This window comes from Notamacropus eugenii, chromosome 3, assembly GCF_028372415.1.
Source record: "Notamacropus eugenii isolate mMacEug1 chromosome 3, mMacEug1.pri_v2, whole genome shotgun sequence".
Classification (NCBI taxonomy): Eukaryota; Metazoa; Chordata; class Mammalia; order Diprotodontia; family Macropodidae; genus Notamacropus; species Notamacropus eugenii.
Genome location: NC_092874.1, coordinates 207347329 through 207367144, shown reverse-complemented (window position 1 = coordinate 207367144; position 19816 = coordinate 207347329). Strand labels below are relative to the sequence as shown.

Here is a 19816-nt window from a genome sequence, read left to right as displayed (position 1 = left end):
TTTAAAAGTTTAGAGTTGTCCCTAGTTAGGCTCCTTTGTAGAACAGGGGTCAGGAAAGAATGGCCTACATATTTCCAGTTTTTGTAAGGCCAATAAACTAATGATAGTGTTTACATTTTTAAATAAAGTTTTTTTAGATCTAAAAATACAAAAAAAAGAAAAGAAAAACATACTTAACCAAAGAACTGAGCAGCTGTAGTTTGCCAAGCCCTGGTCCAGAGCCAAATCTTTGTCTTTTGAATGCCACCCAATCTTTCTACTCCTTTTTAATCTCATTAGTTGGGACTCCTTTCTTGCTCACTACCACCATCCACCATCGCAAAAATATGAGGGGGGCATGGATTTTGTTTTCATTTACACTCTCTTCTGAGCCACAGCTAACTCAGTCCAGTCCAGTATTTCAGTCAATCAACATTTATTAGACATTTACTTGGTGTGAAGTGATGGACATACAAAAAGAAGTTAAGACAGTCCATGCCCTCAAGTATCTCACAGTCTAATAGAGGAGACTTTGCAAACAACTATGTACAAACAAGCTATATACAAAACATAGGGAAGGGAACTGGAATGAAGAAGAATTGGGGAAAGGTTTCCTATAGAAAGCTGTACATGAGGGTCAGCCATTGAAAATGCCCAGAGTCAGAAGATGGAGTGTCTTGTTCAAGACGGGAGCTATTGTCATTGGATGATAGAATATGTAGCAGAGTATAAAGTATAAGAAAATTCAAACTTATATTTGATCCTGGTGGTGATAGGGAACCACTGGCATTTATTGAGTGGGGGCTGGAAGAAAGGTCAGACCTGTGCTTTAAGATCATTTTGACAACTGGATGGATTAGAGGGAGGGGATAACTTAGATGGGGAGACCAACCAATAGACCATTTCAGTAGTCCAAGAATTAGACAATAAGGATGTTGACAGCTGTATCAGAGGAAAGAAGAAGATGTATTAGAGAGATATTGGAAAGGTAGGACGAACAGGACAGCAAAACGTTGGATATGGGGAGAGGGTTTGAGAGTGAGGAGTCTGTGATTGTGAGCCTGAGGGACTAAGAAGATGGTAGTGCCTCCAACAGAAATAGGGAAGTTAGGGCATGGGGAAGATTTTGGGGGGAAAGTTCATAAATTCAACTTTGGACATATTGAGTATAAGATGTCCACAGGGCATCCAACTAAAGATAGCTAACAGCTGTTGGAGATGTGAGCTTAGAGGTCAGCAGAGAGATTAGAATTGGCTAAGTAGATCTGAGAATCCTTGGCATAGGGGTAATTAAATCCACAGGAGATGATATCACCAAGTGAAGTATGGAGGGAGAAGAGGAGGGCCCATAAGAGAACCATGTGGGACATCAGTGTTTATCAGGCATGGCCTGGATAAAGACCCAGCAAAAGAAACTGAAGAGAAGTGGTCCTATAGAGAAAGAATATCTTTCTTTCAGTGTCATGAAAAGAGAGAGTGTATGTCATGAAAACCTAGAGAGAAGAAAGTATTAAGGAAGAGAGGAATAATAGTATCCAATACTACAGAAAGGTCAAGAAAAAAATAAGGATTGAGAAAAGGCCATTAGATCTGGCAATGAAGAGATTATCAGCACTTTGGAGAGAGCAGTTTTATGGGTCTAGGATTAAACTAAAGTGAAAAACTGGTAGATAACCAAACATGTAACAATAAGAAATTTACTTCTTACCCTTAGGAAAGTTGAAGCTCTGTTTCAGTTAGATTGCTTTATCACCATATAGAAATACATCTGATCAAAGGCTGTGTTGACGTGCATGGCGATGGGACATCCATCAAGTCAAAGGGGCAGAGCTCATTATTTCTGGCTTTTATACCATAGGTGTCAGGGAAACCATACACCCTGAACCAATCAAGTCTCAGGGTCTATTTAGAGAAAAACTAACCTATCCAATATGGCAGGGACTCTAAGAGATAGTGCTCCTATCATGCCATTCCTAACCCCGTAGGCTAGGCTTGCACAAGAGCCACTTGCAGCCCACCAAAGCAGCCTGTGGGCAGTAGTTTGTAGAGTCCTGTTTTATATCCTCTACTTTTTTTGCAGGCTACTTGAAGCCCATGGGCCAAATGATATGCAGGCTTGCCATAGGGGAAAAAACCTGGTACACAAAAAGGCACTTTTCCTTTCCTGTTCACTATGCTGCTACTATTACATTCTGCCATTCCAACAACCTGCTTTAGATTCAAACTGAGACAGATAAAGAAGGATCCGGATATGGGATGGGATGGGATGGGATGGGATATGATGGGATGAAACTATGGGATATGAATGAGATGTGATATGAAACTATGAACTAAAGTGCATTCTGCTGAAAAAATGCTTCAAGATACTGGGTAGTCAATAACCTGTATCTGTTTATAGTTCATAATCTCTTATCTCCTAAGCCTCCAGAGGTGACAGGGAAATGAAACTTCAATGACAAAAGTTACTACAGAAAATATAGCACGAGGAAGAGGTTTGGGTGTTTTTCTTTTAAAGGAAAGAAAAAACCATACAAACCTCAAAAATACTGAAGGATTCAAGGATAATTTAACTCAAACCTCTAAGAAGAATGAGATTGAAGGAGTCTAGTTGACCAATACACAATTATAAGGCAGAGATTCAGGCTAGGCTTCTGATATTACTGAATAACAGTGGCAAGGATTGTGGAAGTAAAACGTGAATGTAGAAAACTACTTCAGCAAACACTAATTTCTTACTACGTACAGGCACTGTGCTAGACACTCATGATTTGCACATATATCAGTGTGTACAAAACACAACAGGTAATCTTAAAATAGGGACAAAGTACTAGCATCTGGAGAGACCAGGAAAGGCCTTATGCCTCTGCCTACCATGGCACAGATAGTACTTGATAAATATTTGCAAACATTCAGATGTAATACTAGATGTGTACTAGAAAGGCACAGAAACTTGATTCTGTGAGAAGAGAGTTCTGTTTCCCACATGTAGTGAAAACCCATATATCTCATTTCTCCAAAAAATAGTCGTTACGCCATCCAGGCTTTGAATATGTGTTAGCTGTTACCCCACTGTTCTCTTATTCCCTTTCCTATATCCCCTGTAAACCTCATCTCTCCCCACTCCTATCTCAACGTTTGACCTACCTCTGATTGCTTTTGACAGCGTTCGTACTCCCCACTCCTCATCACTCTAGCACCAGTCTAATCCCTTTCTTATGACTATAAAATACCACTATCCACCCTACCTCTATCATCCTCACTTTTTAGAATCAAATCTAATACCAAAGGATCTATACTCTCCCTCATCTCTCCTTCCTTCCTTTCTATTCTCATTACCCTCACCCAAGATGTTCTTTAGCTCTGATCTGGACTAATATTTTAGCTTCCCACCTCCAGTTGTTTTAGGTTTTCTTCCGTTGCCTCCCAAATGAAATGCAAACCCAAAATTCTTCATCTGCAGAATTAATAGGTCGAATGGGATGATTTCTGAATGTCCTTTCAGAGCTAAGTGCTCTGTCCCTTAGCCTGGAATTCTTGTCTCCCCACATCTAGCACCAACCCACCTTTCCATCCTTATTCCATCCTTGTCTGCTTCACACACTACCCTCTAACCAAACTGTACTGCACAGACTTGTCATCGGTCACCTGCCTCCCTATCTTTTCCCAGGCCATCCGTCAGTCACAAAACAAACCTTTAGCAAATCTCCACCTGTTAAAATCTTCGTCCTTCACAGGTACACCTCCATTAAACTGTCCTGATTCTCCCTCCTCTCCCCGCCCCCCTGCCCTGATTCCTTTGACTATTCTCTTTGACCTTTCCAATGCCAATCACATTCTAACCTGCATCATAGTTATTTGTATGATACAGTTATTTGTATATGATAATACCCTATCACGTATTATAGTTTTTCAAGGATACATTATTTCATTTTTCTTCTATCTCTAATGCCATAGAAATGCTCTCCTTGCCTATCCCTTTTGTTTTCTTGTTATCTCACACCAAATAGCAGCCATAGACACAAGAGCTTTCTCTGTAGCATCCACCATTTATAGTCACTTATTGCTATCCCCTCTACCTGAATTTTTTGTTTTCCTAATTTCATCTCTCAACTTTCTGTTTATTCCATGTATGCTTTTATCATTTAAAAAATTGTATAGCATCTGCTTAATAATGCAATATTTTTTAGAGTATATTTTTCCTAAAAGGAGGGGGGAGACTAAAAACTGCCTTTTGTGTGCCTAAGAATAGGAGCATTCTTCCTGTACTTGTGCAGTTAGGATAGTGTCTTCATGTTGCTTGTATGTTGATTTCCTCTGGCCCTTGCCAATGAATTTGGAACCTATTCTAATTCTCATTAAGACCTCTTCTTCCCTTCCTTAAAAAGACACAGTAAGCTATTTTGAATAGGAATGCCACCATTTTTTTAACCATTAGTACATATAGTATACTCCTAAAAGAGCAAGGCTGAAAGCAATCTCAGCCAGAAGACAGGGAAACTTTATGGAAGTACCTCAAAGTGACTATTAGCTTTTGAAATGAGCTAATTACACCTGGTGTATATATAGTATAACCTTCATCATCACTTATATTTGATATGTAGATTTTAACCAAAAAAAATCAAAAGAAGTTGTGCTATGATCGCAGTACTCTTGAGTGTCAGAAGGAAAAGGAGTATGGTCCCTACCCTAAGGGATCTTGTAATCTAATTTGAACTCTGCACAGCCATCAAATTGGAAGGTTGGAATTCCTTCCTCTCTAAGTCGGACCTGCGTTTTCTGCTTGAAGCCTTTCAGAGTGTTAAACATCACTACATTTTCCTGTCAACTTAGTGAGAAACATTCAGATTTAAATTTTCAGGCTGAGATTTGTGCAGTTGATATTAGATAAGGTAGGCCCATCCCAGACAGTAACTTGACTGTTCATTCCTTTGTGTTAATTTAAAATGAGATTAACTCTTGAATCTTCTGCTGAGAAGAACTCAGCCCTGATTGTTCCCTCAGAACTGTGTTGTTCTTTGCCTGTTAAGACCATGACACCATCTTAGAAGCGAGTATCATATCCTGAGCTATATGTTGTCTCCTTTAGTTCTGTGATGGTCCCTTGCTAATTCCCCTCCCTTTTCAGTAACCATCCAGGTCTCTACCCTCAAAGTTGTCTCCCTCCATACCATCCCCTCTCAACTGCCCTGTGCCTCTCCTTGGCCTGTTAGTTTCTGTTGTGTTCTGTCAGCTTACATCCTTGTTTCAGTCCTATAATCCAAATTCTAACAGCCTTTCCTTAGCTTTGGAAATGAAGCCCCCTTACCATAATGGAAAGCAGCTTTTTTTAAAAGAGTCAAGAGGGGAGAAGGAGGGACTTCTGTTCTCTGCTCTCCGAGAGCACCACAATTTGCTGATGAAGATTTCCCCATTTGGCCCAGCTCAAAGTAGACTACCATCAGATCCATTGGTGCCATCAAAAATGTTTGAGTGCTACCTCTGCTGAGTTCCTTTCAGTCGACATGGCAGACTGGATGATATTATGCTTCTCACCTACCCTAAACTAAATTAAAGTTTTACCTCTGGCACTCATTACACTGAGATCTTTGGATCCAGATAGATAGAGTTTGCTTGGGTTTGGCTGTTATTTCACCTGCAAAATCAGAGAACCTTCCTACATACCAATTTGATCTGTCCCAGACCCAGATAGACTCAAAAGTGCACAATGCTACCCAAGATATGTGGGTACTTGAGAAGTAAAAGTCCAACAATCAAGGCCTAAGAGACCCCAGTTCTATAATATCCAGAATTCTCAAGATTACTATAGAAGAATTAGAAGCAACCCAATTTTCTCATTCCTCTGTCACAGTGGAAGGAATGTGTATGTATTTTTGGGGGACAAATTTTGCATTCTATTTCCTAAGTTGTACATCAGAGAGTGTTCTGCCTGATCCCCTGGTCTACTCTTGTCTGGTTTCTTTGCTGCTTTAAAAAAAGAAAGAAAAAAAAGAAAAGGAAAAAAAAAATAAAGGACTTAATTCATTTGTAGACTTGTTTCCCTTGTTTCTGCTTCTCCATTTTTCGTATTTTTTTCTTTTCTTACTGTTCCTTTCTTTCTCACTTGTATGCTTTTTGTCCTCTGCTTGTATTTTATTTTACCTTTTCCCTATTCCTCTCCACTTCCAAATTCCTCTTTTTTTCTACTTTTCCTGCACCTTGTCTTTCTCCTTTTCCTTCTCTTCCCTGTTTGGTCCTTTGAAGTTGAGCCCAGTGGCGGGACACCACGTCGTAGACCTCCCTCCTTCTGCCCTTGCTGTGTCCATGAAGGTAATGTAACATGATACAACCCCATTACCACTGCCACGGAGGGGGTCATAGCACCATTAGTCAACCAGTGACCCAATTCCCAGATGTTTCTCTTTCATTCCCTTTCCCTTAAATCCCAATAATTACCCTCTGTTGCAACTTTTTATTACTGTGGCAGTTTCTTACAAGGTACAGTATCCCTTTGACAATTTTGGGGGGAGGACTAGAATATGGGAGTGGAGGCCAAGTCTTTGGTTTGGTAGAACTACAGTGGCTTCCCTAAAAACTTGACACTTCTATTGTTTGCTGGGGCATGATTTCTCTGATCTTTCAGAGGAACCAGGGATACAGGTGAGAGAGCTTCCCACCTGTATGACTGATTTGCATTGCTGAAGTAAAGGTATACTGTGCCCTTACAAAGACTGGTTTGCATAAACATCCTTGAGGTCTTTAAAACAAAAAAAAACTTTGTATCCCATGTCTTGCTGAGTGTATTTTTGAATTTGTCTAATTTGGAGTCTGTTGTGATAATTGTCATTGCAAAGGCATGAGGGAAGGGGAAAGGGAGAATGTGATCGTGACTAACCTTGCTAACCTCTTACTCTGCTTTCCATGGCTCTCACATTGACTTTCATCCACTGTATCTTCTGTCATTGGCTGTGAACAATCTCTACTGTAGTTCATGAGGAGTGTCCAGTTTTCACTCAGTTATTTCTTTCTATTTGGGAGATGGGAAAGGAGACTTCTCCAGTACTCTCTCATGACTCTGCCACACTATATAGTTTGCATGCCTAAAGGTCCCATATCCCCATGGCTATATGGGCATATTGTGCAGAGATGCCCAGAAAGGAATGCTTGGAACTGAGCAGATGGCTAGATTAAAAGCCAATAACCAAGTCTATTGGGTTGGGTGAGGAGGGCATTATTCCCCCCAGGACTCACTCATATGCTATACCAGGAAGTGTGGATCTGTAAACATGGTGGTAGCTTTAGTCTTATAGACTGGGAATCCATGATGGGACTTAACCTTGGGAGCAAAGTTGCATGTACAATGGAGCAGAGCATGGACACTAACTCAGACTACTTGTGGGAATGCAATAGTAGATTTCTGCCTTTCCAGACTTTAGCCACCAAATAAAGACTTAGCTATAACATCTTTTGCATTGAAAAAGCTATATTACCAAAACCAAATTTGTTTTTGAATGGTGTGCCTAGAATGTTAAGCATTGGGAGTATAGGAAAGTGGGAAATGGAGAAGACTATAAGGTTCAAATGCATCATGCACCTGGAAAGAATTTGTGTTTGCCCAAGGAAGAAGGAGATTTCTAAGCGAACAATGCATAATAGGTTAAAATGTGTATTTGAGGGTTTGGCTATTGCTAGGATGACAGTATAATTTTTCTATAGAGTGAAATAGCTAACCAGTTGAGTCATAGGATAGGGACAGGGACTGGACCTGATTTTATTGGTATAAGGAATTCCCAGGTGAGGAAATTTCCTTTACCAGTGCATATTAGAATCTCCTCTAAGATGTAAAAGAGTTGCCTAGCACTGAGAAATTAAGTGATTCACCCAGAGTCACATAATCAATAGGGGGTCAAAGGAAGAACCTGAACCCAGGTCTTCCTGGTTTCAGACCAGCTCTGATCACTATATCACAATACCTAGTGAATCATAGAATGGAAGATACCTTGGGAGGTATCAGGTAAGACTGTACTTAACGAACACCCAAACATAAGAATCCATGTTGCTTTTTAAGTGCTTCAAAGTAAATAATTATGTAAGTTTTAGGTGAACCCAGTTCCAATGTTTAAAAAGCCTGGTGGGTTAGCATACCCTTTCCCACACTTTATGTACATCTGTGATCTGAATTGCTTCCCTGTCACAAAGTTCTTCTTTAGAACTCATCAACTACAATTTAAACCCAGTAAAATCAGAGGTTGAATTGAATAAGATATATTTGGCTGTTGGGTATTAAAGACAGACTAATCTCATTCTCAAATAGAAAGTCTGAAAACTGAACTGGAATTGGATCATCTCTAGTGTCTCCCGTCTCTAGTGTCTGCCAAAGTTTCCACACTCTTTGTGATAATGCATTAGTCTAACCAAGACAGGCAAAGTACCCCGTGGGAGGGAAAAGTTATTCAAACAGTCAGCAGCAAACAGGTTAAAAATAATCCTGTGCAAGAAAAGGCATCTTACTATATTAGACTATCAGTGTATGTGACTTGAAAAGACATGCAGGACAGGCAAGATTTGGGGTTGGTTTTTGTTTTGTTTTAAGGCGACCAAAGAGAAAATCCTTGAGCCAAAAGAGAGAGAGGCACAAATAAGTCAGAGTCAAGGATAAGTTGGTGGTCACATGGTCTATCAAGTGAAAATGAAAAGAGTAGGGAAAAAATGAATGTCAGAAGCCAGTCGGAGAGTGGTTGAAGGGGTGAGTGGTGGGCTCCGAGTGTTTCTGTAGTTGTCTTCTCATCCTGTGTGTTGTAGGTAAACTTAACAGATCTGGCTTGGAAGTGTTCCAGCAGCTCTTGCTTGGCTCTCTTTGCACATTGGCCCCTGTGTTGTAATTCTGACAAGCTGGGAGATGGCAGCTGATTCTTTGTGTCTTTCGACAGGCATGGGGAAGAAAGATGATCCAAAGCTGATGCAAGAGTGGTTCAAGCTGGTACAAGAGAAGAATGCTTTGGTGCGCTATGAGTCAGAGCTTATGATATTGTGAGTGACCAAAGTCTGTGCACATTGTTGGGGGATGGTAGGGGTGTATGTTTAACTGTGGACATCACTCTTTTGTCTTTATTCCTCCTGATCCACTTTTCAGTGCCCGTGAACTAGAGCTAGAAGATCGACAAAGTCGATTACAACAAGAGCTCCGGGAACGGATGGCTATAGAAGGTAAAAAAAAAAAAAAAACAACTTGATTGTTGGCAGGTTGGTTCATTCTTGTCAATGTCCTATATTTATATAAAACCTTTGGCTTCCTCTGCAGATCACTTAAAGACAGATGAGGAATTGTTGGAAGAGAAGAGGATTCTGAATGAGATGTTAGAGGTAGTGGAGCAGAGGGACTCTCTGGTGGCCTTGCTCGAAGAACAGAGGCTTCGGGAAAAAGAAGAAGACAAGGATTTGGAGGCTGTCATGCTCTCCAAAGGCTTCAACATGAACTGGTCCTGAGGATCTGCTCACGCTCACTGGTTGACCTTTCGTAGCCATTCGGCCAAGACTGGGCTCTCCAGAAACCCCTAGCTTGAGAGATCTGAGAAGGTCTGGCATTTTCTGAGAGCATACTTTCAAGTATCTATGTGCCTCTTCAACAGCAGAATTGAGCCTCATGTGTTTTGGGGAAAACCCTGAGTGAAGTTGATTAGCTGAGTGAGTCCGGCCACCCTGGAGAGCCTGGCTCAAGGGGCCCATCTGAGATATATGCACTGGGAGAAGGAAGAGCACAGAGTGATTGACACTTATTATGGAAAACCCTTTATCCTCCCAATGGACTCCAGTTGATCCTTTTCCCATTTCTTCTACTAACCTGTTCAATTAGAGAAGGAAGTGAAGAGACTCCCTCTTTGTTGACATCATTGCTACTGTGGAGTTAACTTCCTATTTCAGAGGGATCTAAACAGCCAAAGGGAGCTGCAGTTTTATCTGTTCTTCCTATAACCCCATGAAAGAAACCTAAAAAGTACCCCCCACCCTGAGAATACCCAAGAGAACAAAAAGGCCATTGTCAGGCTGGGGTGTAGCCGTCCCTCTTGGAGGTCAGGGATGGTGACTAAGACCTCTCTCTAGGGAGGTCTCCAGAGTTATCTCTACAAATGAAGAGGGTACATAAGAGAACAACCCTACACTACATGATTTAGAGAATGTTCATATAGAGTGTTTGGCCCAAGAATCCCATGGCCCAGACACTTCCCTGAGGCAAGGACTCCAGGCCTGGGGAGTGCTACCTTTTACCTTTGTTTTGAATTGCAACTATTTTGACACTGGAAAATACTGACTTTGAGGGACGGCGGGATCAAGGTCCCAGGTTTCAGACCCCATTTGAGGGCTGCCTCAGGACAGAAAGTTATTGACACTGTTCAGTACTTTAAGTTGGGAAAGGAGAATATGTTCTCCTTAATTTTTTCCTGTGTTTGCACAATGAAAATGAAGCAAAGACCTGACAGGACCCTCAGTCACTTTGAACCCTTTTTTTTTTCAATTAACTTATTTTTTTTAATACTTGAAAAGAAGCAAGTTCGCTTTTTATATCTTTACAAGAAACACAAATCATCCAGTGCTCGAATGAGGGAGTGCCAGACATATGTCTTACATCATTTGTCATCCAGTCGGCAACTGACTGAAGTCTTGGTTACATGCGTCTATTTATTCGTGTCTTTCATGATATTTCTATCCTGTTATTCTGGTTGGCTTCAGGGAATAGAACCCGACCCTGTTGTAACCTAGTTTTTTTCTTGTTTTATCTGATGGCTTGTTCTGTGCCCTCTTGTGTGTCCTGTCCTGACTGAGACCCAATCTTGGCGCCATGCCTCCTCAGACTTGGAGAATGGCATGTCTCCAGGACCCAACTTTCCATTTCCCTCTATGCTCCAGATTGCAAATGAGTAATAGTCATGTGACAGAGAATATATTTCCATTAATATTCAAGACAAAGCCAAGAATACGATACCAATCTTCTGTCCCCTACCCCCCCACCCTACTCTTGGTTTCTCTCCTGTTGTGAGATGCTGCCTCTGAAAAGGCTGCTCTTCTCGTATCTGACACCAAGGGTTTCTCCTACCAAAAATACACTTTTAAAAGGAAGTAGTGGAGTTAACCTTCTTTATTGACTAGGCCAATTGACATTGATTCATCTTAATCCAGTGGGCAGGAGCCTCACTAAGGAAAGTTCCTCATACCAAGCCCATCATAAAGAAATGCACTGGGTATAGCAAGACTTTATTGGTAGGTTTGGGCAGACTTTCTAAGCAAACAGATAAACTGTATTTGCTCCCCTCTTCTCCAGAATGATAGAGAGGAAACAAGCCTGAGCATCTAGAGTTGATTAGCAGCATGCAAGCAAGCTCACCACAGTTTACTGGAGTTCACCTCAAAGCTAGCTTCTCAAAGTTCCCAGTTCCACTGTCTTAGACCAACCTACGAGCCTGATTGCTGCCACTGGGAGTATGATGAACTCAAGGAAGATGTCATCTTTGCCAGACCAGGTGTGCTCCAACTCTTGATTAGGCTGAACATTGTCCATAGAGAAGTAAAGCCTTGGCACATCTCAGAAGCAACCTATGGATAAGGCAAGAGTCAGGTCTGACCTTGAAATTTCTGTGGGGAATCATTTTGTGCCTCAACCATAACATTCTCTTTGGACCTCAGTTTCCTCATCTATAAAATGAGGGTGATTGGCCTCTCAGGTCCCTTCCAGCTCCAAAACTATGAGCCTTTTAACAATAAAGGAGCAAAGATTTTGTCCCTTAATTCTTTCTGTCTACAAACTGCCATCTTTTCCTATGGAAATCCCCCATTGACAAGCTGCTAGATATTACCACAAGTTCTGACTTTTATCTTTATCTCCCATATTTCTAGTAGAGAAGTCTCCATTTTTGCTTCCTTTCCTCAAGAAGAAAGATTTTCAGTACTCTGCCTTTGAGTCCCCCAGCTTTCCATGAAAAGGAAACCCACCAACCCCACCTCATCCCCCCATAGTGTATTCACCACTATTCTATGACTGACTATGTGGCCTTCTCACTAATCTCACCATCACTACCCCATTGGTCAAGAGTTAAGCATCAGTTCAGGATTAAATTCTAAATTACTTAAAAGGATGTCACAGTGGTGGTGGTGATATGCTTCAAGTGGCCTAACGCAGATGTTACTTTTAGAATGTGAATATTCACACTACTGCATCCTATTAAATCACAATTTGCTGCAGTCTCAGCCAGGGGAAAGTGGTGTGCTAAACATACTATGCATATAGTAGGGGCTTAATAAATGTTTATTGAATTGAATTTGCAGTATCTATTAAAAAAAAAACAAAACTATAAGCCTGCAAAATGTTCCGTAGTTCTTCCAGTTAACAGTATTATGGCTTCATTGTGGTCAGTAGCAGGAAATGTATCAGTTACCTGCCAAAATTCTGTTTTATATTTCCTACCTTTATTCAGAGTCTTAGTTACTCCTTCCAAAGGGGCCTGAGCTCCTTTGAGTCCAGCCTGACATTTTTCAGGCTATAGAAGTTTTTTAAACTCCCATTTTTGTTAACCACTATTTTGCAAATTTTCTTAGTACACTGGCAACATGAGTAGTATGAAAAGTTTCCCAGCTCTGGAAATATGTCTTATCTTTCTGCTAGGCTTTCTTTCTGAGATCTTAGTTCCTGGAAAAAATAGGATCCCTGGTCTAGCAGAAATTCCAGAATTGCTTTTAGTGAACACAAGCACAAAAAGACATAACCAACTTTCTAACAGCTTGGGGGTAACAGGATCCCCATTGTTGGAAGGGAAAGCTCTTGGCTTCTGAGTCTCACAGATCACTTAGCAATATGACCAGGTACCTCTCTTGGTTTGTGATCCTGCCCATGCTCAAAGTGGTGCCATCACTCTGTGATAGTGCCATGAGTTGGGAATCTAGCATTGGTACCTTGCTCCCTGACTGATTATAACCAGCACCAGTGGAACAATCATCTTCTCCCATCAAGCAGAAGAAGTATTTTTGCAGTAGGGTGAGGAGGGAGGAGAGTACAAGAGGGAAGACATTGGACCTGCCTGATCAAGAAAAATGGTCCATTTTATGCACAATAAAATTTTTAGAAAAAAAATACATGGTGTATTTTTTAGGTGTTTTAGTGACTGTAGTTAACCACTCTGCATTTCCTTCACTGTAGTACCTCATTCAAGCAAGCAGACACAACTGTCTGAGAAAAGCCCATGTTCACACATTTTACATATATATACATATATTCATGTATGTATATGCATACGTTGGAAAAATACATGTTTTGTAAAGAGCATAACTTTTATTGGCATTTGTTCCTTCAGTCTATCTGTAAAACTCCTTTCTCATCTCTTGAAATCCCACACAAGGCAAAATCTGATCGAGTTCATCCTGGCCCAAAATGAATAGCCCTCTAGTGAGTGGGACCATATAACATAAACAGAGATTCTCTATCAAGTTAAATGATTCATTTTGTCTTAGATCCCCCAGCTAGATCCCAGTCCAAGATAATTATCTTCAGGGGAAATGACCCAAGCTCCAGACATTGGTTCACCATCTTTATAGCACAAATGAGCTGCTGTCCCATAGTTCCAAAACACGTTCAGCTGATAGGTCCCAAGAATGGGCTAAGTTCAACCTTCCTTGGTTGGAACTCAGTCCAAATAGAGAGAAATGAAAGGAATTGGGGAGGAGCCTAGATGGCGAAGTAGAAAGATCCACATACACTAGCTCCGAACCCACAGCCCATAAAATATCTGTAAAAAAGAACTCCCAACAAATTCTGGAGCAGCAGAAGCCACAGAACAACAGAGCAGAGATTTCTGTTTCAGAGAGCCCTGAAAAACCGACGAAAGGTCTGTCGCGCCCTGGACCAGAGCCCAGCCCAGCCCTGCCTTGGCCTCGCGGCACCGAGAGGAGCAGATCCGAGCAGGCTTCAGGGACAGAATCTCCAGCAGCCACGCAGATCCCTCCACCCAAGGGCGCCGGGGGTGAACAAGAGAGTCTTTTTGGCTTGCCAGGAGGGGAGCGGGGTGTCTCCATAACTCAGGTCCCCTCAGGAGGCAGCAGCGGGGCGGCTACGGACAGGGCCTCCCAAAGCCAGCAGGAGCCCAGATCCATTGTTGAAAGTCTCTGCATAAACCCCCTGAGGGAACTGAGCCCCATGTGGCGGCTCTACCCCCACCGGAGCACCTGAACTTAATCTCGCACTGAATAGCAGCCCTGCCCCACCCAAAGCTCTGAGGCTGGGAAGCAGCATTTGAATCTCAGACCCCAAGCACTGGCTGGGCGGATCTGGAGGCCAAGTGGGTGTGAAGAGGACATTCAGAAGTCAAGTCACTGGCTGGGAAAATGCCCAGAAAAGGGAAAAAAAATAAGACTATAGGAGGTTACTTTCTTGGTGAACAGGTATTTCTTCCCTTCCTTTCTGATGAGGAAGAACAATGCTTACCATCAGGGAAAGACACAGAAGTCAAGGCTTCTGTATCCCAGCCAACTCAATGGACTCAGGCCATGGAACAGCTCAAAAAGGATTTTGAAAATCAAGTTAGAGAGGTGGAGGAAAAACTGGGAAGAGAAATGAGAGAGATGCAAGTAAAGTATGAAAAGCAGGTCAACACCTTGCTAAAGGAGACCCAGAAATGAAAGGAATTCCAAAGATTTCTTCATTCCTTTCCACCCGAGGCCTTCTCTGCACCTTTTTCCAGTGATTCTCCTTGCATAAAATATGATTTTGTCATCTGCCAACTCTGTTCCTCATTCTCCTGGTAAATCAAGATCTCTCCAGATTCGCCTTGTTTGGTTGGTTCCATGATCACCAGCAAAACTACACACAAAAACCTGTTTTTCAGTTGGAGATTAAGATGTAGTCATGTAGGCAAGCCTAGAAAAGGTGAGTTAGAGGTCATCACCATGGATGCATTCTGGAAATGAGCAGCTGGTTATCTAGGTCTTTGCCTCAAGAGAAGGAAAATCTACCAGCTGTTCCAGAAATGGCAAGGGAGGCACAGGATGAGGATAATGTGAAAGTCTTATTTAGAAAGGAAAGCAAAGAGCAGTCCTGACAAGCACCACTGCTCATCAGTGGGACTTTATTACCCAGCTTAGTTTTTTATTTCCAAAATGAAACTATCTTCTCTGTGCTTAAAATATGTAGCATCTGAGTGCTATGACTGAGAGTCAGTAAACCTAGTGCTGTCATACAGGAAATCGAGGCAATCTGTAGAGATACTGCAGTAACCAGGGAAGAAGGAAAGCCCAGGGTGAATACCATCTAATAGTGACTTTGTCATCCGTGGGCTGAGGAAGAGGAAAAACCACCATGGAGTAGTGCCATACTTTTGATCTAACCTCCTACACTCCCAGGCTCTGCTGGTCATCATACCTAGTTAAAATGCACTAGTCTGAAGTAATAGTGCAGCTGGGCAGGAACAGTAGAGAGAATTATGTTTTCCTTGTTGTGTTTTACTAGCCTTAACAGCCATTGCTTTGGAGTAAGGCAATTCCTCTTAAGCTTTCCAGACCCATTCCATCTCGTCTGTCAATGCTGTCCAAAGCAATGAGTGTAGCACCCCTTCAGTGCTATCCAGTGAGGATGGGCAGATGGAGTAGGCCAAAGCGGTAGAATGAAAAGTGTCTCCTCCTCAGACTAATCCTCTTCTTAAGCACCAGCAGTGAGCACTTGAGATCACATTTTGTTGTTGGTAGCACCAGATAGTTAAACAAACTGCCTTGATGATCTCCACTTAGTGTGTTTTCATGAAACCCCAGTAGATTGCCCCAAGACTTTTTGTTACAGGGGGGTTCCTTCTGTCCCTGGGGTGGTGCCTTTTCTTTGCACATTAGATAAGATAGCCCATCTCCCTCAGCATGAGGTTAGCCTGCAGCTGAGACTTTAAAGGGAACGCTGAATTCTTCATCCAATCTCCACAGCAGCTGCTGCTTCAAGCAAAGAGATACATGTGCCAGCAGCTGCTGCCTTAGACTTGCTGCAATAAGCAGAGCAGAGGACTCTTCTTATAAGATGTTATTCACTCTTCAGGCCTCACCCCTTTCAGTCCAGGCATGACTTTTCTCCACCTAGGAGCTTTCATTCTCCAATTTTACAGGATTCAGGATGTAAGCAAGACACCCTCCCCCATTTAGGCTTTCACAGTAGACAACTATAGAGAACGTCCCAACATCCAAGAATAAAATTCAGCGTGCCCTAGCCGGGTTGCCTGGCTCCATGCAGTTTCCACAGAGAATCACTTAGTCCTCCATGTTAGGAAAGTTGAATCTCATATGACCAAGTTTTAGTAGCTGCTACACAAGTCTGCCAGACTTCTACTAGATTTTCCCAAATTAATTAAGATATTGGCCCCAGGTCCCAGGCAGTATTCCCTTTGTAAATAATGCTCACCTTGTAGAGGGTGGCTCTCCATATGATGTTACCAAAAATGAAAGTGTGTGAGAGGGAGAGAGAGGATCACAAGCCTCCACAGGTATAATAGCTACAAGAAGTAGTACTAGGTTGAGGACATGGAGAAATTAACATTCCTGATTTCAGTTCCTGCTTCTGCACCAACCTAAGCTTGTGATGTTAGGCAAGTCATGGCCTCTCTATGCCTCAATCCCTCAGACTGTAAAATGGGGATAATGATACCTACCTCACAAGAGTGGTGTGAGGGGTAATAATTTGTAAAGTGGTTTGATATCCTAAGTGGAAGGAGCCACATACAGTTTTACTCTCAGTGGACATTCCTGTTTGAATTAATTCCTTCCTATGGAGGCTAGTCTGAAGCATACTCCCAAGAGAATCCAGCAGGGTTCCAGAGATGGCCCTTCACAAGAGAATACATTCCTGCTGCCAAGTAATGCTGTCTTATCTGAGATCAATCAGATTATATTTTAAGATTATTTTCAAGTATCCACATCTTGCTCTTTACTATTTCTCTTCCTGCCTTTTAGATGTTGGCTGCTAGATAAACAATGAGGAAGGCAGTGATAAGTGCCCTCTATTCTTTTGTCTTCCACCCATCCTTAAATACATCCTTAAAACATGCTAAAGCCGGTCAGCATTCCCATATTCCAACCTCAAATGCTGTGAGCTCCATTCCACAGGCACCCTGAAACCCTTGTTAAACATATGTTCTTTCCACCTCAGCGTTCTGATGGGGCAATCAAGAAAGGTGTTATTGAGGAGTGTAATTACTGCCCTCTGTGATATCAAGACTATATCCTGCCGAGCAGATCAAACAGGGACCGTTGAGGAACGTGGGACTTTCTAGTGACTGGTAGTTTGGGTGGTCAAGAGCGATATGCGCACGTTTGATAGTGTCTTGCCAAATAGGGGAGCACCTAAAAAACCACTCTACCTTCCTGGAACTTAGGGAAATTCACTGAAATTATCAGCCAGTGTTAGTCCTGCCCTAGGAGTCTGTCCTCCACAAAAATAAGGAGAAACGTTTAACTCCCTTCATTTCCATGTTCTAAAAGACTTCTTTGAAGAAGTAATTATTCACATACACACACTTTTTGCAAAACTTTACTCCTCCTCAGCCTCACTTTGGAACACAGGATAAGATTTCTGGAGCAAAGAATAAAGGGGTTGGACTGTTTCAAGAAACCCCACTTTGTGTTTTCATTTTGTGTTTATTCAAAGCTAGGGATGGTCTGAGAGTATGTCTGCACATTCTAGAGACACAGCTGTCCTAAGTTTTTTGTGGTTCTAATCACAGTGCTGTGCAGTTATTAGACCTAAGTGAAGTACGGGGTGTCTGATCTGTTACACTTGTGTACCATGGGAATATCCCTCACCTTTTCCCTTCAATATCTTCACAGAGAGTAATATTGAACATTCTGCCAGCTTACACTGCATGATCTAGGTCACTATTGGTTCAAGAATCCCGTGTTTACATAAAACTCTGAGGGATAAGAAAGGGGGAAACTACCCAACTGCCAACTGGCATAGGTTAGAAATGGGCCAAGCCCTCAATACACGGATGGACAGGAAGAGATCTAACTCTTCTGTCAAAATTGAAAAAGGTTTCCTCCATTCCTAGATGGTATGAAAAGCAGCCCAGGACTGTACTGAATTCCAACAGGAATTCACAGAAAATTAACTTGAAAAAAGAAAGCTTTTTAAGATTCTAGATGTAAAAGATGGAAAGAATGCCGTATTGGAATGGCATTACAGTAATTTCAATAATACACACATACACACCAAATGCACTCTAATGAAGGGATTTGCCTCTTGCACCTTGTTCAAGGGTAGGAGAATTCTGATATTCAGACTGTTAAAGATATAGCTTGTGTGTGGAGTATAGCAGTAAAGGGTATCTTCTGTGTAGAACTGAACATTTTCTTCAGTTTGGTTTTGGTGTACATTTGCCCTCTAGATGTTTATGCCCTTCAGATGGCCAACAGCTAAAATAAAGTCTTGTTATTTTTTTCTTTTGCGTGTTAGAAGCTGATTTTGTCTCAAGCAAATAAATTCATGCCTGCCACGGGCTCCAACTTAGGGTGGCTATGTTTTTCAGTGGTGGAATAGACCACATGATCAGAAATCTGTATGTGCAGTCCATATGGATATAAGCAATTACACTAAGCTTCAATTACAATCACTAATTCAAGGTAACGTGATACTTGGCAATAGCCAGTTGCATAATGGTAGTGATTGTAAATGGTAGTGGTCAGTCGCCACCAGTGAGTGTACTAGCTTGTTAGATTGAAAAAACAAAACAGTGAGGATAAGGGAGGGAGTGTGCAAAGTAGACAGAAAACAAACCACAAAAAAATTGAACCTGCAGGTTACTATAGAAGCATGATCCCTGAGACAACAAGGTCAGATTCATGAAACTCCTACAATTGAGGCCAATGAAAGCTACATAACAAGAGTTAACAGCTTCGGGATGGAGGCAAGGGTCCATAACTGCTTGATTCCAGCTCCATGGTTCTCAGACATTTTCACCTTTTTGATACATATACCCCTCCCCACGAGGGTTGCCAAAATCCTTCATTTCCATGGTTCTTATCACCTTTTTCCCCAAAAGCAAACTGGAAGGCTCTGTCATCACCAGCTATTAAGAAAGCACTGGTTCAAATATTCCTCTTAGCAATATAGCAGATGCTGGAAGTAGAGCAGGATAGGGGGAGCATTAAGGTAGAAGAGACCAGATCATTATGATCAGGTAGTGCACAAGATGTCACGCCTACCAAATAACCCTATAACTCCAGGCATTTGTATTGTTTCATTTATGCTTTTTAAATAATGCTGTCCCTTCCCAATTCCTCCAGAGAATCCACTATTGTAACAAAGAAGTTTTGCAAAATAATTTAGTCAAACAAACTTATACTGTTCACGTCTGATAGCATGTGCCTTATTCAGCTCCCATGGAATTCTGATATATTTTAATGTTTCCCTTTACATTATTATGGTCATTGTGTATGTTGTTCTCCTTATTCTACTTACCTAACTCTGCATAAATTCATATAAAACTTCTCAGCCAATTCTTTATAATCATTATTTCTGAACAGCAAAATAATTATCTGTTATGGGCACATATCATAGTTTGTTCAACCATTGCCCAATTGATGGGCATGAACTTTGCTTAGTTTTTTTGCTACCATAAAAAAAAATGTGTCTTTGAATACTTTGTTATATGGAGGACCCTTATAGTCATCATCGAGCAGCTTGAGGTATTTTCCCAATAGTGGGTCAAAGAATATTCATGGTTTTATTTCCCAACAACTCCACTAATAATTATATGAATGTTCTCATGTCCTAGTTCCAGGCCTCTTGGTCCTCTCAGGACCCTGCTCCCCAGAATTAGAAATAGGCATAATTTGAAAAATTCCACACTGC

General features: G+C 41.6%; 1 protein-coding gene across 15 annotated transcripts in view; it reads left to right on the top strand.

Moving 5' to 3' along the window:
- The window catches only part of MICAL3 (microtubule associated monooxygenase, calponin and LIM domain containing 3), a 241424-nt gene extending 223019 nt beyond the window's left edge, over positions 1-18405 (top strand). For 11 of the 15 annotated variants that reach the window (XM_072654153.1, XM_072654164.1, XM_072654160.1 and 8 more), the window contains 4 exons: positions 6220-6285; positions 8886-8985; positions 9089-9162; positions 9257-18405. In XM_072654153.1, the coding sequence (XP_072510254.1) occupies positions 6220-6285; positions 8886-8985; positions 9089-9162; positions 9257-9441 (425 nt within the window). In that variant the 3' untranslated portion in view covers positions 9442-18405. The remainder of the gene's footprint in view (positions 1-6219; positions 6286-8885; positions 8986-9088; positions 9163-9256) is intronic. The other 4 variants (XM_072654166.1, XM_072654162.1, XM_072654159.1 and 1 more) reach the window with 1 other exon arrangement.
- The last annotated feature ends 1411 nt before the right edge of the window (positions 18406-19816 follow it).